The sequence below is a fragment of the Ahaetulla prasina genome, chromosome 16, assembly GCF_028640845.1.
Source record: "Ahaetulla prasina isolate Xishuangbanna chromosome 16, ASM2864084v1, whole genome shotgun sequence".
NCBI classification, from domain to species: domain Eukaryota; kingdom Metazoa; phylum Chordata; class Lepidosauria; order Squamata; family Colubridae; genus Ahaetulla; species Ahaetulla prasina.
In genome coordinates this window covers 2316823-2339023 of record NC_080554.1, presented here as the reverse complement: position 1 = coordinate 2339023, position 22201 = coordinate 2316823, and the positions used below count along the sequence as shown (strand labels likewise).

General features: G+C 46.9%; 1 protein-coding gene across 5 annotated transcripts in view; it reads right to left on the bottom strand.

Moving 5' to 3' along the window:
• Positions 1–21431, bottom strand: part of PRRC2B (proline rich coiled-coil 2B) — a 46393-nt gene extending 24962 nt beyond the window's left edge. For all 5 annotated transcript variants that reach the window (XM_058159645.1, XM_058159640.1, XM_058159642.1 and 2 more), the window contains exons 1-14: positions 21161–21431; positions 13690–13857; positions 12542–12719; positions 11933–12035; positions 11167–11239; positions 10887–11030; positions 8444–8685; positions 7431–7552; positions 6940–7082; positions 5642–5732; positions 4877–5063; positions 3059–3371; positions 2541–2725; positions 1345–1546 (exon numbers count right to left, since the gene is read on the bottom strand). In XM_058159645.1, the coding sequence (XP_058015628.1) occupies positions 1345–1546; positions 2541–2725; positions 3059–3371; positions 4877–5063; positions 5642–5732; positions 6940–7082; positions 7431–7552; positions 8444–8685; positions 10887–11030; positions 11167–11239; positions 11933–12035; positions 12542–12719; positions 13690–13804 (2098 nt within the window). In that variant the 5' untranslated portion in view covers positions 13805–13857; positions 21161–21431. The remainder of the gene's footprint in view (positions 1–1344; positions 1547–2540; positions 2726–3058; positions 3372–4876; positions 5064–5641; positions 5733–6939; positions 7083–7430; positions 7553–8443; positions 8686–10886; positions 11031–11166; positions 11240–11932; positions 12036–12541; positions 12720–13689; positions 13858–21160) is intronic.
• Between the last annotated feature and the right edge of the window lie 770 nt (positions 21432–22201).

The window sequence follows — 22201 nt, the reverse complement described above, 5'->3', positions numbered from 1 at the left end:
CGCTGCCTAATTCCACATTTAAATTACTGTTATTTTTCAGAGTATAAGATGCATTTTATTTCCCCCCACAAAGAGGGTGGAAATTTGGGTGGGTCTTATACACCGAATGTGGCCCACGAGGCCAAAAACATGAGGCACGCAGGTCTGTGGCAATCCCTGCAGCCTGGAACAGCTGATTGGAGGTATTCCGGGAGGCCGATCCACCCGCCAATCAGCTGCTCGCGTTGAATCAGGCTGCAATAATGACCTGAAGCTGACCTGGCTCTTTGCTATTTGCTGCAAGGATGTGTCAAGAGTTTGCAGCGGCAATCACATCCAGAAAGCGCACACAAGTAACTGATTCAGCAGGATTCAGTAACTTCTCTTTATATATAACATAACATGTGATGTCAATATACAATACCAAAAGCAACATGGTAGTAAATACAAGCAAAACACAAGCAGAGGAGAGGAGTTTCAGTTTTAGTTTCAGGGCAGCATGCAGCTTTAGTACAGAACAGTTGAGCTAAGCCACGCCCAGGCTCCTTGCTGTCTCCTTGTCGCGCACACAGCAAATACTTGTTTCAGTTTCCAAACAGCCCTCAACTCTCTCACACACTGACAGGACGCTAGCCAGATGAATACCGATGGATGCTGATAGGCAGAGGCAGAATTTTTTTTTATTTTCTTATTTCCGTCCCCCAAAACTAAGGTGTGTCTTATACTCCGAAAAATACGGTATTTTACTAATGGCACAGAAGACAAGCCAATGTAAGACAAGGCAAATCAAACCGGATTTTTTTTACAATTTTACAGCACTAAAGATACAGCAGATGGAGAGAAAGAAGGAGAAGACATGGATGGATGAAGGGATGAGATAGTGAAAGGGACAGAGAGAGAGAAGGCATAGATGGATGGATGGATAAAAGACATGAATGGGTGGAGGGAGGGAGGGATGGATGGAGGCACAGGACATGGAGGGATGGATAGATGAATAGATAAATTGCCTAGATAGACAGACAATGATGATAGGTAGATAAGATGAAGAGACAGAGGTAGAAGACATGGCTGGATTGATGGATGGATGGAGGAAAGATGGCTGGATTGATGGATGATAAGAGGAAATAAGATGATAAATATATTCTATGAGATGGAGAGAGACAGACAGACAGAAGATGTCGATGGATAGATTGATTGATCGATGGATAAATAAAAGACATGGATGGATGAGTAAATAGATGAAAGAGAAAAAGAACAGATGAACCAAAAAACAGGAAAAAATAAAAGTAAAACACAAAGAATGAACAGGAAAATTACAAGCATCATACAATTTTTAAAAAAAATCAAATTTCATATATGTTTTACCTGATTGATGAAGGGATGAAGGGTAGAAATCCACAGGCGGGCGTCCGGGAGTGACTCGAGGGTCCATGTAAGAAGGCATCATTAACCATCGCGGATCGAACCCCAGCATCTGCGGGTGGGCTGGGTAGAAAGTCCGCTGAGGGTGGGAAGAAGGGGGATAGACTTGGGAGGGTGGCCAGTTTTGCATTTTGTAGAGCTGGTCCTGAAAGGAAATACGGAAAAGCAATTAACGCGCTATCGGCGACATCGGGACCGCCTGCTGTTACCTTATGCCTCCCACCGACCCGTACGCTCACACAGAGAGGGTCTTCTCAGGGTGCCGTCCGCCAAGCAATGCCGGTTGGCGGCCCCCAGGGGAAGGGCCTTCTCTGTTGGAGCACCTACCCTCTGGAACGAACTTCCCCCTGGTTTGCGTCAACTACCTGACCTTCGGACCTTTCGCCGTGAATTGAAAACGTACTTGTTTATCCAAGCGGGACTGGCTTAATTTTAATATTCTAAATTTTTAAATTTTTAAATTTTAATAATTTTTAACTGGTGTATTTTATTGATTGGTCAAATTTGACGGTTTTAATTTTCGGCCATTCTTAGAATATGTTATTTTAACTATGGTTTTAATCTGTATATTGTTCTGTTTTAATCCGGCTATACACCGCCCTGAGTCTTTCGGGAGAAGGGCGGTATAAAAATCTAAATAATAAATAAAATAATAAATAAATAAATCGAAAAGGAAAGCAAATTTACAAACAAAACAAACAAAAAAGCAAAAAAGACATAGTGCAGGGGTGTCCAAACTTGGCCCTTTGAAGAATGGTGGACTTCAACTCCCAGAATTCCCCAGCCAGCATGAGCTATAAACATGAGCAAGTTGCTTGCTGGGGAATTCTGGGAGTTGAAGTCCACCACTTTTCAAGGGGCCAAGTTTGGACATCCCTGGTATAGGGTCTCTTGCTGGAACAGAGGGGTGGACTGGAAGACCTCTGAGGTTCCTTCCAGCCCTGTGATTGTATGCCTATGTCTAAATTTAAATCAATAAATGCAAACAATTGCTACAGTGCCGAAAAGTGGCGACCTTTGGCCAAATCCAGGCTAGTTGACCTCAATACTCGTCCCCCAACTTCAACCAGCTTTGCAAAAAAATAAAACCCAACCCAATGGATGAGAAAAATGGTAGTAAACCATTTTCTTTCTCTTACTTGTTGCTTCCTCTGGAACCGCGGGGGAAGGAGCTTGGGGAATTTGCCGAATTCCTGCATGGGGGAGACGGTTTCGCGCAGCTCCTCCTCGCTGCTACTCCGGAGCGTCGTGGAGGCGGCAGCTGTTGGGCTCTCCTCATCCACGTAACCGGAAGGGGGTTCCTGGGTGTGAGACTCAGGGACGGCTAAGGGGGAAGAAAAGGAGAAGGCAAAAATGGAAAGCTCACTAAAAGCGATGGAGCCTTACCAGGTGGGCCACGCGGGAAACGCAACGGGTAAAAGGTGGGTTTGCTTTAGAGTAATCTGCAAGCAATCCAAGTCCAATCCCTCTTAAATTCTGTTATATCTAGCACCGATTTAGCGATAAGCGTTAATTGAATAGATCAGCAAATAAATTATCTTAACTGGAAAACAATGAGTAGTTTCTGACACAATGGGATCTACAACACCATTTTTCATCACGGCTTTTTTCTGGACAAGGGGTCCTACCTGATATGTGCCAATCTGCATCCCCTTACCTCTCCGAGTCACGTGGCTGTTTTCCGAGACGGCATTCTTCTCCAAGGTCGAGGATCGGGGTTCATCACTCTCAACATGTTTGGGACCATCTCCCACTTTCTGCGCCAGCTTGCATTTCTGATCCAGCTCCTTCAGTTTCGCCGCGCAGGCGGCCAGGCGCTCTTCCCGCGCTCTTCGCTCTTCCTCCTCCCGTCGCCGCCTCGCCCGCTCGACGGCTTCCGACATTTCCGAGTAGACGAACTTCTGCCTCAGGGGCGGCTTCTCTTCTTTTTCCTCTGAACACTGTTGCCGCAGACATGACAGCGGGGGTTTCTGGCCAAGAAGGAAGAAACCGACATCACAACAAGATGTGAGAGAAACCCACACGGCTTTCTCGTCATGCGAGTTAGAAGGGGGACGGAGAGAAGTAACGGATTTGTCAGCTTTGGAAGCCATGTTAGGCCAGAAGCTTCCATGCTGCCTGTTGTGTCTGCGCCCCCCCAAGCTGGGCCTCCTGCCAGAAAGTGACTTGGAAAGTGAGGGGGAAGGGCCGTCAGGATTTACCTCGGGAGCACCGGCTTCCCTGGCTCAGCTCCAGGAGCCAGAAACAGGCCAGGTGGAAGAGATAACGAGGCCTCCGTCCCCTGACTCTTTCCCCCCCCAGGCCACGCCTCCAGACCCAGCTGATGGCAATCAGGCCTGGCTGGACCCTAGGTTTCGTAGGCAGGAGAGGCAGGAACAACAGAAGCAGGGGCGGGGCAAGCCTAGGAAGTGCTGAGTCATGGAGCCACACCCCACAGGATATAAAAGGCAGCGAGAGCTGCTGTTCCTCTTTGTAACAGGCAAATCCACTGATTATGAGCTGAAGTTTTTTTCGGAGTGACACACCAGCGTCGAGGGAGATAACAGAGACACTTGGCATACGCTCGCTATTTTGCTGCCAGAGCTGATAGTGCCGGCTAATTAAGCCATCGCTCGGACGGGAAGCGAAGGGGGACAGAACACTGCCACTTTCTTCTCACGTGTGGGAAAGTAGGAGGGGAGGGGATTTAGTAGTGGGGTTGTCTTTAGACATAATAAGCATTCTTCCTGTCGGTCGAGGTCAGGCCGATCCTGCATCTGGAGAAGGAGTGGCGGGAGTGCTGTCTCGAGATGGGACGGGTGGCGATTGGAGCATGTGATGGACTGCGGAGTCAGGGGATGGTTTGAGGTGGTTTTGATTTACTGAGGGAAAAGCCGGTCCTTTCAGATTCGGGTTTTCCCAGATGTGCCAGTTTACCTATCCTAGTAAATAGAACCTTGAAAGATGCTCGCTTCCGAGTTTTTATTTGGAGTTGGGTATTTTTTTTTCTGGAACGCTGGCAGGATTTTTCTTTGCGTCCAGTCTCAATCAAGGCCAATTTACCAACTGCAGATTGTCCCTGCGACCGTTTGAAGTTACAAAAAGCATCGAAACAACCGACTTGCCATCAATCAATCAATCAATCAATCAATAGGAGCCGGTTGCCAAGCATCTGAATTTTGGGCCCGTGATTGTGGAGATGCATCAACGGTCGTAAAGTGTGAGAAACGGCCCTGAGTCACATCTGACTTGTAACTCGGAACGGTCACTAAACAAACTGTGGTAAGTCAAGGACTACTTTTGTACTGGGTGGTTTTTAATCTCCTGGAGGTCAGTTGGTGCTTATGCGTAGAGAATTGTGTGTGTGTGTGGGAGAAGGAGAAATCCAAATTTTAGACTTTTTCTTCTCCTTCAAATTAACTCGCCAAAGCAGAGAAAAGGTACATCCGTTCACATGCTGTGAATTCTGCAGTTTTGGGGCGTCGGTTCGAAATACCTGATATTCTGGCAGAGGGGTCCAGCCGTTCAGCTTTCTCGAGCCTGGCAGACTTTCGGATATTTTGCGGATGGAGCGAGAGAGGCTGGCTGAGTCGTTCCAAGTCTTGGGGTCTTCTGTGGGGTACCTGACATCGGTGTTTTCGGCCGAGCTCAGCAAAGGTGGCCTTCGGGGATCCCAGCTGTTCCTGTCAATGGAGGAATGGAGGCCTTTTTTATTTGTGTATTTATATACTGCCTTTATATTGCTTTTATAAAATAGCTCAAGGCAGCGAGCGTATCTAATACTTCCTCCTCCTCCTATTTTCCCCACAACAACCCTGTAGGGTGGGGTGGGCTGAAAGGGAGCTAGCTACGGTGGGACTAGAACTCACCATCACCTGGTGACTGGCCCAAAGTCATCCAACTGGCTTTTGTGCCAAAGATGGGACTAGAACTCATAGTCTCCTGGTGATTCGCCCAAAGTCACCTAGCTTGCTTTCATGCCTACGGTGGGACTAGAACTCATGGTCTCCTGATGACTGGAGCAAACTCACCCAACTGGCTTTCGCGCCAAAGGTGGGACTAGAACTCTCCCATCTCCTAGTGATCGGCCCAAAGTCACCCAGCTTGTTTTCATGCCTAAGGCAGGACTAGAACTCACCGTCTCCTGGTGATCGGCCCAAAGTCACCCAACTGGCTTTCCCAACTAAGGCTGGGTCTAGAACTCCCAGTCTCCTGGTGATTTTCTACACGAGACACTACGCGTGCATCTCTTCCCATTTACCATTTCTGTCTCCCGTCTTTGGGGGCGTCTTCCTCCTCCTCATCCTCACTGAACTTCAGTTTTTCGGAATAATCCACTTCGTCGTGAATTCCTAGAAAAAGCAAGGAACCGAACGAGGAGAAACAAAGCCGACGGCCGCTGCTATCTCGGTGTGAACCTACCCACCAAAGAAGGAATCCGTTTGTTGGGCTCTTTTGCAGGAAACTAAAAGGAAAAGCTCTTTGTCTCTAAGTCAAAGATTATTATTTATTATTGCAATGGATTATTGCAATGCTCTCTACATGGGGCTCCCCTTGAGATGCACTTGGAGGCTTCAGTTGGTCCAGAATGCAGCTGGTTTTAATTGGGGTTTTTTAGATTCTTAATTATTTTAATTTCGGCCACACTGTATAATAAGCTTTTTAATTGTATTTTAACTGTATATTGTTTCTTTTTACTTTGGCTGTACACCGCCCTGAGTCCTTCGGGAGAAGGGCGGTTTATAAATCTAATAAAATAATAATAATAAATAAATAAAATAAGTCTAGACTAGCCTAGCTTTAAGCCTAAAACTATCCCAAAGCAATTTGTTACCAAGCGCAGCCTAGCTAATCCTAATGTTGTGGCCTGTCAGCCGTCGGTCCCTCCAGGAGCCGAATCAGAGGAGGAGGAGGAGGTGTGGGAGGAGGTCAGCATCAAGGCAACCTGAGAGCTCTGAGGGAGAAGAGGGAATGGAGGTGGCAGAGAGAGAGAGAGAGAGAGAGACAGAGGTGGAGCCTGGGCCATCCGTCAGCCCTCAGAGCCTCCAAGTCTGGAGATGGCTGATGAGGAAAAGGAACAACAGCTGGGTCCAGTGCCTGACGCGCGGATGCGCAGAAAGCAGAGGAGAGGAGAGCAGTGGAAATCTATGGGCCGGTCCTTGGGACGGAAGAGCCACCGCTGCTAGCGAAGCCCCACCCTAGCTCTGGGGATAAAAGGCAGGGGGAGGAGATGAATTAGATGTGGCAGATAACTATTCATCTTGCGGATGGACAGACTTGTTAGCCTGCGTTGAGAGAGAAACTTTTCGCCGGGGCTGCTGACGCTCCTAATTAAAGGAATCTTTGAGTTCACTTCAGAGGGTTTGTCGTGTTTGGGGAACTGGGTCAGAACGCCTAACCCTGAATCTAAGACTCACCCTAACCACTACAGCCGCAAACCAACAATTCGTTACACAGCCTAGAAAAAGGGAGTTTCCTTAAACCAAGAAGTCCGAACCAAGGTGTGCAAGAGAGACTATAGAGTCTGTAGGACAAGACCCCGGGCATAGAGGGGCTTACCTGCCCAGCCGTCCTCCGTATCATTGTCCAGTTCATCCAGACCTTTCAGGTTCTCTGCGTTGATGATGGTCGGTCTGGGGACTCGCTCTCCCGGCGGTCGGACCGGACGAACTGGGCGCGGGGCCCCAAGTCGCTTGTCTTTTCTGCAACGGAGTTTGGGAAAACGTTTTGGTGGAGAAAGGAAGAGCGTAAAACCCAACTACTCCGTTTCCCCGAAAATAAGACCCAACCGGAAAACAAGTCCCCAGCATGATTTTTCAGGATGCTGGTAATGTAAGCCCTACCCCCCCAAAAATAAGCCCCAGTTAAGCAAAGCTGGCTGAGGAATTCTGGGAGCTGAAGCCCACAAGTCTTAAAGTTGCCAAGGTTGGAGACCCCTGCTCTAAAGAGTTGTTGCAAGAAGTCGTTAGGAACAGTGCTTGCAAACTGACATGACAGCAATCAGAGCTTTCGGATCGACAACCATCTCGCCGTCGACGTTATCGACTTACCCGTCTTGGTCGCTGGGCTGATGTTGTCTGAAGGGGACACGGGGCTCCAGGCAGAAGGAGGGGAGAGGGAAACATCCCCGTTCAGGCAAACTTGGGGTCTCGGCTGGCGGATTTGAACACATCTGTGATGGGACAGCAGATATAAGAACAAGTGTGAGAAAACGGTTAAGCCCTCTATCTTCTTTCTCTTCCGGGAAGACCGACATTCAATGTGTTAAACCTTTACAGACAACATTCTTTTGAACTTTTGAAAAAAATATATATCGTATTTTTGTTAAATAAAGATGGGGAAGTTTAATAACTATTTGGGAACCTGCTGTGTAAAGGGGAAGAGAATACATTGGATTTTTGGATGTACAAGTGCTGTGTTTTTCAGACTATAAGACGCACCTAAATTTAGAACAGGTAAGTAACCAAAAAAAAAAAAGTTTTTAGCCTCCCTTTTTTCGGCCCAGTTTCGAGGCTTTTTTTGGCCCGTTTTCTAGGCATTTTTCAGTCTGTTTTCTAGGCTTTTCTCGGCCTGTTTTTGAGGCTTTTTTCAGCCAGTTTTTTCTGCCCCCATTTTTTGGGAAAATAAGGCCCCCAAAAAAGCCCAATAAATGGGCCGAAAAAAGGCATGAAAAAGGTTAAAAATAGCTCAAAAACGGGGTGTGCGGAGGCCAGCAGGTGGATGGGGCTTCGGCAATATTCAGTCTATAAGACGCAGACATTTTCACCCCCTTTTGGGAGACAAAAAAAAGTGCGTCCTATAGACCTGAAAATACACAACTTACAACAGTTTGTTCAGTGAAGTTGCAAGGGCACTGAAAAAGAGAGCCTTATGGCCATTTTTCACACTTGTGACCACTGCAGCATCCCCGTGGTCACGCCATTTATACGTTCGGATGCTGGACAACTGACTTGCAGCTTCCTGTTGTAAGTCGAGGGCTACCTGTATTTAGGAAGCACCCAGGCGGCTCCCAGTCTCTTGTAAAGCGGCAGAAATAAAATTGGGAAGGCGTTCAAGGACTTACGAAGGCGGGAAGCATGTCATGGTATGTGGGTGGCTGGTACGTGTTTGCCATAAACTGCGACGCTCCTTTGCGAGGAGGCAGAGAAGGGCGGAGAGAAAGCTCCTTGGGATCGGCCCCGTTGGCGGAGGTCGGAACATCCTCGCCTGCGCTGGAGCTCTTGGTACCCAGCTCGGTTGGGAAGGGGGACAAAGAGGTGGCCGAGGTGCTGTTTCTACCACCACCTTCCCTCCAGCTTGTGACATCTGAGAGAGAGAAAGAAAGAAAGAAAGAAAGAAAGAAAGAAAGAAAGAAAGAAAGAAAGAAAGAAAGAAAGAAAGAAAGGAAGGAAGGAAGGAAGGAAGGAAGGAAGGAAGGAAGGAAGGAAGGAAGGAAGGAAGGAAGAGAAAGAAAGAAAAAGAGAGAAAAAAGAAAAGAGAAAAAGAGAAATAGACAGAGAGAAAAAGAAAGAAAAAGAGAGAGAAAAGAAAAAAGAGAAAAAGAAAGAGAGACAGAAAGGGAAAAGAAAATAAAGAAAAGAGAGAGAAAAATAAAACAGAAAGAGAAAGAAACAGAAAGAAAAAGGAAGAAAGGAAGAAAGAAAGAGAAAGAGAAAAAGAAAGAAGGAGAAAGAGACAGAGACAGAGAAAAAGAGAAAGAAAAGAGAGAAAGAAAAGAGAAGAAAAGAGAAGAGAGAAAAAAGAGAAACAGAAACAGAAACAGAAAGAAAAAGAAAGAAAGGAAGGAAGGATGGAAGGAAGGAAGGGAAAGAGGAAGAAAAAGAGAGAAAGAAAAAGAAAAAGAAAAAGAGAGAGAGAGAAAGAAAGAAATAGAGAAAAAGAAAGAAAAAGAGAGAAAGAAAGAGAAAGAGACAGAAAGAGAAGAGAGAAAAAAGAGAAACAGAAACAGAAACAGAAAGAAAAAGAAAGAAAGGAAGGAAGGGAAAGAGGAAGAAAAAGAGAGAAAGAAAAAGAAAAAGAGAGAGAGAGAGAAAGAAAGAAATAGAGAAAAAGAAAGGAAGAAACAGAAAAACAGAAAGAAAAAGGAAGGAAGGAAGGAAGGAAGGAAGGAAGGAAGGAAGGAAGGAAGGAAGGAAGGAAAAAGAAAAACAGTAAAAAAAACAACACCACCACACCTAACATTGAAAACTCTGGCCTACTCCCAGCATTCCTAAACAAACCCACATGGGGAGCTAAACATAGAAAAGAATTTCGGTTTGGATCAGCGTCTGTTTAAAGGATTTCTCGGAGCGTTTTTTTCCCTTCTCCTTTTCACTGGCCTGCAAAGAGGATTAAGACGAAGACATCCGAAGACACAAAAAAAGGAACAGCAGGGCTGAAAATGAAATATGCTTTTTTGTGGTTTTTTTTTGGTCCTAGAAAGAAATGCCTGACCGACCGAGAAAAGAACGAGTGGAATGCTGAAGAGGTTCCTTTGGTTTTGAGTTCTGGAAAAAAGGGAACCATCGCCTTGGGAAAGAGGAAACTGTTACCCTAGACTTGAAAGGGGGCGTTTGGGACGTCTTTAGCGTTCAAAGCTTTTTGTAGACCGCTGGTACGGAGATCAAGGCCCACAAGGAACCATGGAAAGATCTAGAAGGGAGCTTTCTTGGAGAAGACGAACAGGGCCTCCAAACTCCTTGCAGGAGATGCAGAACAACAATGCTGGAAGGGTCCTTGGAGGTCTTCTAGTCCAACCCCCTGCTGAAGCAGGAGACCCTAATATCAGTGATGGATAACCTTTTTGCCATCGTGTGCCAGGAGCAGGGGTGGGGGGCGGGAAGGGAGGGGTCACACGCACACGTGGCCACCTCTAATTCTAAGTGCCCTGTCCCCACATATGCGTGCGTGACCCCCTCCCCCCGGCACATGATGGCACGGTGGGCCCAGTAGACCCGTTTTTCTCTCTCCCTAGGCTCTAGAGCCTTTCTAGGAGCTTGGGGAGGGCGAAAACAGCCTTCCCCATCCCCCCCAGAGGCCGGAAATGGCCTGTTTGCCAACTTCCAGTGCGGGGGGACCGGAAGGCCCGTTTTTTGCTCTTCCCCAGGCTCCAGAGCCTTTCTAGGAGCCTGGGGAGGGCAAAAACAGCCTTTCCCACCTTCCCGGAGGCCGGAAATGTCCCTATAACAGACAAATGCCTCTCCAGTCTCTTTTTAAAAACTTCCCGTGATGGAGCACCCACAACTCCCGGAGGCAAATTGTTCCACTGAGTAATTGTTCTCACCGTTAGGAAATTTCTCCTTAGTTCCAGGTTGCTCCTCTCCTTGGTTTTTGTCCTATGTTCTTTGGAGAACAGATCGACACCCCCCCCCCCTTATCTCTGTGACAGGCCCTCAAGTACTGGAAGACTGCTAACTTGGTACCCTCTTCCTTCCCACCCACCCCTCCGCACAAAGGTCGTTTTCCAGACAGCGAAAGGTCCCCGTCCCCCCCCGCCGTGTTGTCCCTGGGATGTCCCAGGTACGTACTCTGGGGGCGGAGGCTTGGTCCTGGCCCATACGACGGATCTAAGGTGCCCTTTTCTTTGCCAGACCTGTCCTGCTCTCCAGCTGCTTTCAACGTTGGAAAATCCTCGGGAGAGAAGGATAACAGTCGGTTTGAGACCCTTGAACCTGGGAGTGGGGGGAAGAGAAAGAGAGGCCGAGGGATCAGGACGGCGCCATCCACGAGGCTCGCCCTTCCAAGATCGGGACGGGAAAGGCGGACCTGCCTTGAGCGCAAACCGCCCGCAGACGGGGGTACACTTACCACCTTCTAGTCTGACTGGCTTTCCATTCAGCTGCGCCCAGGATTTTACACCACCGAGTGCTGAATTTGTATTCTGCAGAAGAATAAGAAAAAATAGGAAGGTTTACGGCCTCAAAATTTACTCGTTTTTTTTTTTTTATTTGAATTTATATCCCGCCCTTCTCCGAAGACTCAGGGCGGCTTGCACAGTGTTAAGCAATAGTCTTCATCCATTTGTATATTATATACAAAGTCAACTTATTGCCCCCCCCCAACAATCTGGGTCCTCATTTTACCTACCTTATAAAGGATGGAAGGCTGAGTCAACCTTGGGCCTGGTGGGGCTTGAACTTGCAGTAATTGTATATTGACCATCAAGTATATTGACCATCAATTGTGTTGTAAATGTTGTACCTTGATGAACGTATCTTTTTTTTTTTTTTATGTACACTGAGAGCTTATGCACCAAGACAAATTCCTTGTGTGTCCAATCACACTTGGCCAATAAAAATTCTATTCTATTCTATTCTAATTGCAAGCAGCTGTGTTAATAACAGACTGTCTTAGCAGTCTGAGCCACCAGAGGCCCAGTACCGGTAGGTAAATTACGTGAATCCCATGTGACTCTGGCTCTCCCCCGTTGACTTTGCTTCCCAGAAGGCCTCCAAAGGAGATCACGTGACCCCCGGGATGCTGCAACTGTGCTAGGTACATGCCGGTTGCCAAGCGTTTGAATTCGAACACCCGCCTTTCGAGTTTGGGCGCCCAACTCGCTCGTCCTACTCACCTCCTGGCTGACTGACGGGTTCCGTTTCTGTAAATTGGAGACAGATTTCTGTAAATCCTGCTGCGGCAGCGACTCCCGCGGCTGTGCGGCTGTGCAACTGGAACTGACGTGAAAGGAGAAAGTGACTATTACCATCCGAGTCCCTGCGAGTATCACAGATCGGCGGGAGGTTTTTTGGGGTTTTTTTGGTAAATCTTTCGCCGTGAATTGAAAACGCACTTGTTTATCCAAGCGGGACTGGCTTAATTTTTTAAATTTTTTAAATCTTTTGAATTTTAATAATTTTAATTGGGGTATTTTATTTATGGGTCAAATTCGACGGTTTTAATTCTCGGCCATTTATAGAATATGTTATTTTAACTGTTGTTTTAATTTGTATATTGTACTGTTTTAATCTGGCTGTACACCGCCCTGAATCCTTCGGGAGAAGGGCGGTATAAAAATCTCAATAATAATAATAATAATAATAATAATAATAATAATAATAATAATAATAATAATAATAATAATAATAATAAAAATCTCAGTGGATTTCAACAGGGCTGATCCTGGCCTGCCTCGAAGGGCTGGTCTCTCCAAAAAGAAGGAAGGTGGGAAGGGCCGGCTCACCTCTTTTGCTCTGGAGGGTCCTGCTTGTTTGCCCATCCTGTTCCGTCCTTCGGCACGATGATGATATTGGGGTCGTTTCCTTTATGCTCCGATTTCAAACTTGGCAAGTTGGCAGGAGGGGGCATGCGCCGTGCGGAAGCAACTTTCCCGAGACTCTGTAAGCCATGTCTAGGAATAACTAGCGAGAGAGAGAGAGCGAGAATAATCCATCCAGGTCAGGGGTCAAATCTTCCCTACCTCTTCGGAAGTGCACGCGCGCCATCGTCAGGTCTGATTTTTTTTTTTTACCCTCTGCACGTGCGCAGAAGGTTTAAAAGGGTTAAAAACAAGGAAGTGACGACATCCAGTGGGTGGGCGGAGCTACCAGTTCGCCCAACCGGCACACACGAGCCGGACAGAACCGGCAGGATTTTACACTGATCCTGGAGGCCCATTATCCTCGGCATGGATTGCAACAAGCAACCGCTATCTAGAGCCATAAACAGACATCAAAGTTTCAACTTTCAACTGCAGGTACTCCTCAACTTACGACCATTTGTTTAGTGGCCGTTCGGGCACACCAAAAAAAGTGACTTGGGATCGTTTTTCACACAGTCTCCCTGTGGTTTACGCGATCAAAATTCAGACACTTGGATACTGACTCGCATTTATGACGGCTGAAGCGTCACAGGGGGGAGGGTCACGTGATCCCCTTTTGTGACCTTCTGATAAGAAAAAGTCAATGGGAGAGCCGGATTCGCTTAACAACCGTGTGACTAATTTAAGAGCCAAAGTGATCCGCTTAACGACGGCGGCAGGGAAAATGGGGCAAAGCTCACTTCACAGATGTCCCACTTAGCCGTAGAAATCTGGGGATCGATTGTGGTCGTAAGGCGAGGACTACCTCTATTGATAAGTGAAGGAATATGTCTTCCTCACAAACGCACCTCAGTTGCGCAACCCAAGCGCAACCCAATCAGATCTGTTGCATTCAAAAGGATGGGGGGGGTGGAGAAGGAAATTTTCCTCCGGGATCACCTAGTGGTGCCCCATCCACCTCATATCTAGCTTCACTTCCAAACTCAGACGGGCAGGTGCGAATATTATCGAAAGACGGCTGGTTTAAATGCAAAATCTTCACACACACACACACACATCCCTTGGCTTACCGGTACTTCTCACTGTTTCTACTGACTTTCCTTTATATTTATCAAACAGGCTGAGCGTTGTGTACTTGGTTTTCCCATCCTTTCCCTTGGTTATTTGCCCCGAACGATCGGACATCGCGATGAAATGTCATCGAGTAAGGAAATTTCTCGGCACCGCTCCTGATCTGCCTGCAGGGAAGACAGAAAGCCACGAAGGCGAACAAAAAAAATAAATATGGCAAAATGAATATGAAGGATGAGCCAGCAGGGTGAATTCCGCATGGAAATTCCTCAACTGCCCCCATGTTGTCTGATCTGAAAATGCCTCCGGGGGGAAAAATATTTGCGAAGCCAGGAGCCAGACTCCTATCACTGCAGAGAGAGACGGGTGATGAAAAGATAAGGAGGGGAAGCTTTGGCCATTTACGGTGGTGCCGAACAAGTTCCACCTGCTTGTTGAATTTACCCATTTTCTAAGTTTGTGCAATGTTTTGTTGTTGTTGTTGTTGTTTCAGCTATCAGCTAACCAAGCTACTAGTCTTGGCACAACAATTCTCTGGGGAAAAATAAAAAAAAAAGGAGACCAACTTTAAAACTGACCACAATTAACAGGATAACCGAGTTGGAAAGAAGGCCTTGGAGAGGCTCAAGCAGGAAAGGAAGGAAGGAAAGAAGAAAGGAAGGAAGAATGGAAGGAGATTGGAATGAGAGGGAGGGAGGAGGGAGAGGGAGAGGGAGGGAGAGAAGGGAGGGAGGGAGGGAGGAAGGAGGGAGAGGGAAAGGGAGAGAGGAAGGAAGAAAGGAAGGAAGGGGAGGGAGAGAAGAAAGGGAGGAGAGGGAGGGAGGGAGGAAGGAAGGGGGGAGAGAAGAGAGGGAGGGAGGAAGGAAGGAAGGAGAGGGAAGAAAAGGAGGGAGGGAGGAAGAAAGGGGAGGGAGGGAGAGAAGAAAGGGAAGGAGAAAGGAAGGAGAGGGAGGGAGGGAGGGAAGAAGGAAGGGGAGGGAGAGAAGAGAGGGAGGGAGGGAGGGAGGGAGGAAGAAGAGGGAGGGAGGAAGAAAAGGAGGGAGGGAGGGAGGAAGGAGGGAGAGGGAGGAAGGAAGGAAGGGAGGAAATGTTTTTTTCTAATTTTAGAGACAACCCAATTTTTCATCTCAGCAAACAGCCTCCAAAGAAAGAATTTCACCATCTCAGCTACGGTAGCATTTCTACCTCCAAAACAACCCATCATAAAATCTGGATAAAGCCAGGCAGGTCTTCTATATGAGCACCTGGAGACTGGTTTAAAACAAATCCTAAAACTACCACTTTATTTTTTTCTTTTTCAATTATCCCTTTTTCCTAGGGCCGTGCGCGATTTTTTTCCAAATCAATTTGTTTCCAGCAACAAAAGCAGCTTTCTCGTTGGGTGTGCAAAACCATCACATTTGATTCAGGAAATGTTTTGAGCCCCAAACGGAAATGTTTTGTTTTGTTATTTTTTTTTTTTTTAAAAAAACCACCCAGTTTGGTGGGGTTACAATTCTGAATATTGGGGAAGCCAAAAGTATGAAGGAAAAACCCTGCTGAGAATTGAGCGGCTGGGATTCGGTTTACAGTCTTGGATGGTTAAGGGAAAGAAGGTTAAATTTCAAGCTTCTTTAAAACGGAAAGGAATGGCCAGAGGCAGAAGAGAAATTTCTTCCTTTTATATATTTATCCTCCCAGTTGATTGTAGCTGGGTAAAAGGTAAAGGTTCCCCTCGCACACATGTGCTAGTCGTTCCCGACTCTAGGGGGCGCTGCTCATCTCCGTTTCAAAGCTGAAGAGCCAGCACTGTCCGAAGACGTCTCCGTGGTCATGTGGCTGGCATGACTCAACACCAAAGGCGCATGGAACGCTGTTCCCTTCTCACCAAAGGTGGTCCCTATTTTTTCCACTTGCATTTTTTAAGTACTTTCGAACTGCTAGGTTCGAAGAAGCTGGGACAAGTCACAGGAACTCACTCCGTTATGTGGCACTAGGGATTCGAACCGCTTAGCTGCCAACCTTTCGAACGACAAGCTCAGCGTCTTAGCCAGAGCCACCGCATCCCTGTATAAGTCTACTGTATAAAGGTAAAGGTAAAGGTTCCCTCGCACATACGTGCTGGTCGTTCCCAACTCTAGGGGGTGCTGCTCATCTCCGTTTCAAAGCCGAAGAGCCAGCGCTGTCCGAAGACGTCTCCGTGGTCATGTGGCCGGCATGACTCAATGCCAAAGGCGCACAGAACGCTGTTACCTTCCCACCAAAGGTGGTCCCTATTTTTTCTACTTGCATTTTTACGTGCTTTCGAAACTGCGAGGTTGGCAGAAGCTGGGACAAGTCACGGGAGCTCACCCCCGTTACACGGCAGCACTAGGGATTCGAACCGCTGAGCTGCCGACCTTTCAATTGACAAGCTCAACATCCTAGCCCCTGAGCCACCTCTTAAATCTACTGTAAATCTACTGTATAGTGTAAATCTACTGTAAATCTACTGTATACTGTAAATCTACTGTATAGTGCAATAGTAATGCAATATTAGGGGTTTTCAATTTAAACCCCTGGGATTGGGAGCTCAACCAATCTCACTGTACGTATGTTGTGCATTGACAATAAAGATTTGAAATTGAATTTGTATAGAATGTGAACGATTTGTGTTTTTGTTCTATTTTTATAGTTTTCTTATGTACGATGTACACCAGTGAAGCTCCGATATGGAGGTCGGCTTCAGGGTTGGCACAATGAGGAAATCTGATTCACTTAACAACTGTGTTACTAACGTTAAGTACTGCAATGATTCACTGAACAACTGCGGCAAGGAAGATCGCCAAATGGGTCAAAACCCGCTTAATAACAACCGTCTCGCTGTCCCAGGGTCATGTGGTGGCCAGCTGCAACCTTCCCGGCTGGTTTCCAACAAGCGAAGTCAACGGGGGTAACTGGATTGGCTTAACAATGGCGTGGTTCACTTAACAGCCACGGCAGGAAAGGTCACAAAACTGGGCGCGACTCACTTACCAAGCGCTATGCTTCGCGATGGGAAATGTTGGTCCCAATTGTGTTTGCAAGTCAAGGGCCGCCTGTAAAGGCTCTGGCTTTCTCTCTCGTTCACGAAACGACAACCACAACTTTGCATTAACAACCGCACAACAGTCTTCAACGCAACGTATGAAGTCCCCGCCACACGGTGCCCATTCTCAGCAGGAAGGAGCTTCTTACAGGAAGACACCGTGGTGGCGCAGGTGGTCAGAGTGCAGTACTGCAGGCTCCTTCTGCTGCCTGCCGGCTGCCTGCAATTTGGCAATTCAAATCTCACCGGGCTCAAGGTTGACTCAGCCTTCTATCCTTCCGAGGTGGGTAAAAGGAGGGCCCAGATTGTTGGGGGCAAGAGGCTGATTCTGTAAACCGCTTAAGAGAGGGCTGGAAAGAACTATGAAGCAGAATAGAATAGAATAGAATAGAATAGAATAGAATAGAATAGAATAGAATAGAATAGAATAGAATAGAATAGAATAGAATAGAATAGAATAGAATAGAATAGAATTTTTATTGGCCAAGTGTGATTGGACACCCAAGGAATTTGTCTTGGTGCATACGCTCTCAGTGTACATAAAAGAAAACATACATTCATCAAGAATATATGTCTAAGTGCTATTGCTCTTCCTTCCCTCCTTCCTTCCTTTCCTTTCCTTCCTCCCTTTCTTTCCTCCCTCCCTCCCTTTTTTCCTTCCTCCTTCCTCCCCCTGCCTTCCATACTTCCGAGGTGGGTAAAACGAGGACCCAGATTGTTGGGGGCCAGAGGCTGACTCTGTAAACCGCTTAGAGAGGGCTGTAAAAGCACTATAAAGCGGTATATAAGTTTAAGGGCTATTGCTTTTGCTACAGCTAATGCCCGCTGCCCCTGGCTTCACTTACTGTCCCATTCAAAGCAAACAGTCAGAAGGGTTTTGCAAAGAACATGCAAAGTGCATTGATATATTGATCATCAATTGTGTTGTAAATGTTGTACCTTGATGAAGGTATCTTTTCTTTTATGTACACTGAGAGCATATGCACCAAGACAAATTCCTTGTGTGTCCAATCACACTTGGCCAATAAAAATTCTATTCTATTCTATTCTAAATGTCACGTGTGAATCCATGCACTGCTGTGGATTCCAATCAGCAGCCAAAGGACAGGTTTTCCCTCCCCAAAAATTAATAAGAAAAAAGAAACAGGGTTAAAATGAATGATGGAGCAGAGGAAAAATGCCTTCTTGACCTCTTCAACTGAAAAAAAAAACAACCTCTCTCTCCTTTCGTGAACAAGAGAGAAAGCCAAAGATAGTCCTTGACTTACAACCATTTGTCTAGTGCCTGTTTACAAAGATAAAACCGAACATTTTACAGCAACCGAAGGAAATGTTGGTTACAATGGCATTGAAAAAAAAATGACTTGTGACCGCTTTTCACACTTATGACCATCGTGGCTTCAGACGCTTGGCAAGTGACTCGCATTTATGACGGTGGCGGGGTCACGTGATCCCCTTTTGTGACCTTCTGACACGCAAAGTCGATGAGGGAAGCCGAAAACAACCGTCTGACTAGCTTAACAACTGCAGGGGGTTCACTTAACCGCTGTCTTGCTTAGCGACGTAAAATTTTGGGGCTCAGTTGTAAGTCAAGGATTCCCTGCGAAGACTTTTCCAACCCCATTTTTCTGGGTGGATTGATGGAAATACTTCACGACTGTTCTTCTTGATTTCTTTAAACCTGGACTCCCCTGGTGGTGTCCCATCCTAGCCACAAATGATAAGCGCCTCTACTTCTTCCTCCTCAGAAGCCAAAATTTTATGGCGAATCTAATTACAGTTTTAATTTACTTTCCCCCTCCCCCAACAATGGATCAGTGTCGATGTTGGTTTTTCCAGCACTGAATCCCAAAACAATCTCTAATTTTTTGTCACGAGAGAGAGAGAGAAACCAAGATAGATATTCAGCCAAACCTACCAGAAATATATCTTACATTACATGGGAAATAATACTTGACAAATTCCAGCCTCTTGGTGTGAGGCAGCAACATTATAATCATAATCTGCTGCTTTTTTTCATCAACATGTAAAAAAAATCATGCATCCAGAAACCCATTTTTAAAAGTAGTTTATTTAATTTGGGGTCACAGGGCTGGGAAAACAAAGACAGTGGTGCACAGACCGATTTTGACAAACCCACGAGATACCAAAACAAACTTAGCTTTGCCGACCAAAGGAGAGGAGGGACCAGTGTCCAGTGTGAGAAATCAAAATGGAAAACGATGAAAAATCAAAAATCCCAAATAAGAAACAACTGCATGCTAAAACTTTTTTTAAAAAAAATAAAAAATCAGGAGACAAGACAAATTAAAAACTGCAAGCTGCAAAAAAAATATCAGCAGGACACAGAAAACCTTGTAGAAAGGTCAGACAATTTAAAAACATGGTGCAAAAATGCACACACACACACACTCTCCCACCGGACTTTTGGCGTCTCAAGAGATTGTTACAAATATGAAACCCGTAAACTTTGGGGAACTACAAACACGTTGCAACAGGGAGATTAATCCGGGGAGAGTCGCGCTTAGCAAATATAAACATAAATCTATGTTGCTACAAAATGCTTAGTTTTGTGTGGCTTCTTTCAGGGAGAGATGACAAAACAAACAAAGAAAAAAAGCAACAACAAATAATTTTTGGATCTATATTTGCCACACAACTCTTCCGCAGGACCAAGCTGGGTCTGTTTTTTTGTTTTTTTTTAAATCTACTAGATCCACGGAAACCTGTAGGGGGGTCGGGGAGGAGAGACAGGATCTACGGCCCCAAAAATAATAATAATAATAAAATATCCCACAAACCTCATTACAACATTGGAGGGCAGTTTTGCTCCAAGCAGGAAATCCTGAATGTAACCTTTGAATTCAACTTCCTCCCAGTTTTGGATTCCTGCTGGGACACCACCACCACCCCGCACCCCCTTTTAAAAAAAGAAATCAAATAAGCCAAGGTGGATCTCCTGACACCCCCCCCAACATTCAAAACGCAGGTAAAAGAAGATGCGTTTTGTGTGTTTAAAGCAGGTAACAAACCAAGCCACCAAACCCGATCCCAAAAAAAGGTTGCGCACCGAAACATGCTTTCGTGTTTATCGCCCACAACACCCAACGCGCACTTGCCGCATGTCCAGCCGCCCCTTTTTTTCCATCGACAACCCCCCCAAAAAATTTGCAACCTAACACACACACCCCCACAAAAATGCAAATGTTGCCCTTCCCCAAATAATAAGCATCATCTTTTTTTAAAAAAAAACACACACATTTTTTCTCTCTCTAGCGCATGAGATGGAAGCCATTGCTTTGCTTCTTGCTCAGAAACACCAGGTGTGTCGTTGTGAAAAATGGAGACAGAGAGCGAAAGATGCCCGTCGGATTTTGAGGATGCTTTTTTTTTTGGGGTGGGGGGGGCAAAATGCAACCCAAGAAAAGAAAAAATTCAGAATTGTGTTTGGCTGATGCCCAGCGAGCAGGTTTTGCTAGCCTTTGGGGGGGGGGGGACCAGCCTGGGTGGGCATGGATGATTTGGGGAGGGGGTCAAGTATCATCCAGGCCTGGCTGGCTGGCTGGCTAGGCGACACCCGCAACCAAAACAATGGAAAAGCAACAGCAGCACAAAATGGCAACACAACCACACACAGAGAGACACCGGGAGGGAGGGGGGGGGAGGTGAGGACCCCAAGAGGCAAGTTGGGGTTTAGATCCAGGAAAGTGGGGGGGGTGGGGGAGAGAAGAGGAGGGGGAGATAGAAATAAAGATGCCATTAAAGCCAGGATTAAATTTGTTGTTGTTGTTGCTGTTTTTAAAATCGGGTTCCAAGAGTTGTTTGCAAGACAAGGAGGCATAAAAATAAATAAATTAAGAGGGAAGGGTCTGGGGGCGGATGGGAGGGAGGGAGGGGCAGCCAGGGGGAAAAAATAATAATAATAATAAAAAAATAAAAGGAGGAAGCAGGGGGGGGGTTTCCAGACAGGCCTTGCCAGCTCAGGACGACCTCCAAAGCTCCCCCCCCAGATTGAAAGAGGGAGGGTCTGTTGCAAAATAATAATAATAATAATAATAATCACTCAAAATAAAGAGTTGGAAAACGGGAGGGGGGTGTGTGAGAAAGGGGGGAGCGCCCCCTCCCATGCAACGTCCTTGCAACCATTGCAAAAAAAAAAGCAAAGCCCTCCCCTTATGAAATGCACCCCTCCCCTTTGCAGAGCAGCCCCCCCCCTAATTTTTTTGCAATGGGGGGGGGGGGCTGGGAAGGAAAAGCAAGAGAGGAGGATGCTCTGCTTTTTGCATTGCGCTGGGGAGAGAGAGAGAGGCCAAGCGAGCCAGGCCGGGCCTTGCTGCGTCTCCATCTTACGACCGGCCGCCTCTCCGTCGTCGTCCCCTCCCCGGCGGAGCCCCCCAGCGCCGCGGCCGCCCCCCGATGCCCACCTGTGGTGCTTGCGGGGAGCCCGGTGCGCCTGGGGAGCCGGGGGTCGGGCGGGCGGGGCGCCTGGGGGCGGCGGATGGCGGCGGATTGCGGGCGGTGGTAGCGGCGGCGGCGGCAGCGGAGCTCGGCGCGGCTTCTGCTGCTGCTGCCTCTCGGCGTCTCCTCGACTGGCCCTCCGCCTCTCGCCGCTCGCCGCCGCCTCCCTCCTCCGCCTCCTCCGCCTCCGCCTCCTCAGCGAGGCCTACCAGTCCCCGGGCTGGAGTGAGCAGCTCAGCCCGCCGCCGACGGACGGGCTGGCGGAAGGGGACAGCGGCGCCTGCAGGGCCCGCCGGGGAAGAGCAAGGGGGGGGAAAGTAGGGAAGGAAGGAAGGAAGGAAGGGGAAAAAAAAAAAGAGACGGGAGGAAAGGAGGGAGGAGGAGAAGAGAAGGAAGGAAGGAAGGGAAAAAGGAAGGAAGGAAAGAAAGAAGATAAGGAAGAAAGAGATGAAAATGAGAAAGAAGGAAGGGAAATAAAAGAGAAGGGAGGGAAAAGTAAGAGGGAGGGAAAAAGAAGGGAGGAGAGGAAGAGAAAGGAAGGAAAAATTAAAAGGGAGGGAAAGAAAAGAAAGAGACAGACAGAAAGAAAGAAAGAAAATGAGAAAGGGAGGGAAGGATGATGAGAAAGAAAAAAGGAAAGAAGGGAGGAAGGGAAAAGGAAGATAGGTCAGAAAGAGGAAAGGAAAGGAAGGAAAGAAGGAAGGAAAGAAGAAAAGGAAAAAAGAGATGAAAATGAGAAAGAAGGAAGGGAAATAAAGAGAAGAGGGAAAAAGAAGGGAGGGAGGAAAGGAGGAAGGAAAGGAAGAGAAAGGAAGGAAAAGGAAAAATTAGAAGGGAGGGAAAGAAAGGAAAGAGAAAGAAGGAAAGAAAGAAAATGAGAAAGGAGGAAGGATGATGAGAAAGAAAAAGGAAAGAAGGGAGGAGGGGAAAAGGAAGGAAAGAGAAGAAAAGGAAAAAAGAGATGAAAATGAGAAAGAAGGAAGGGAAAAAAAGAGAAGAGGGAAAAA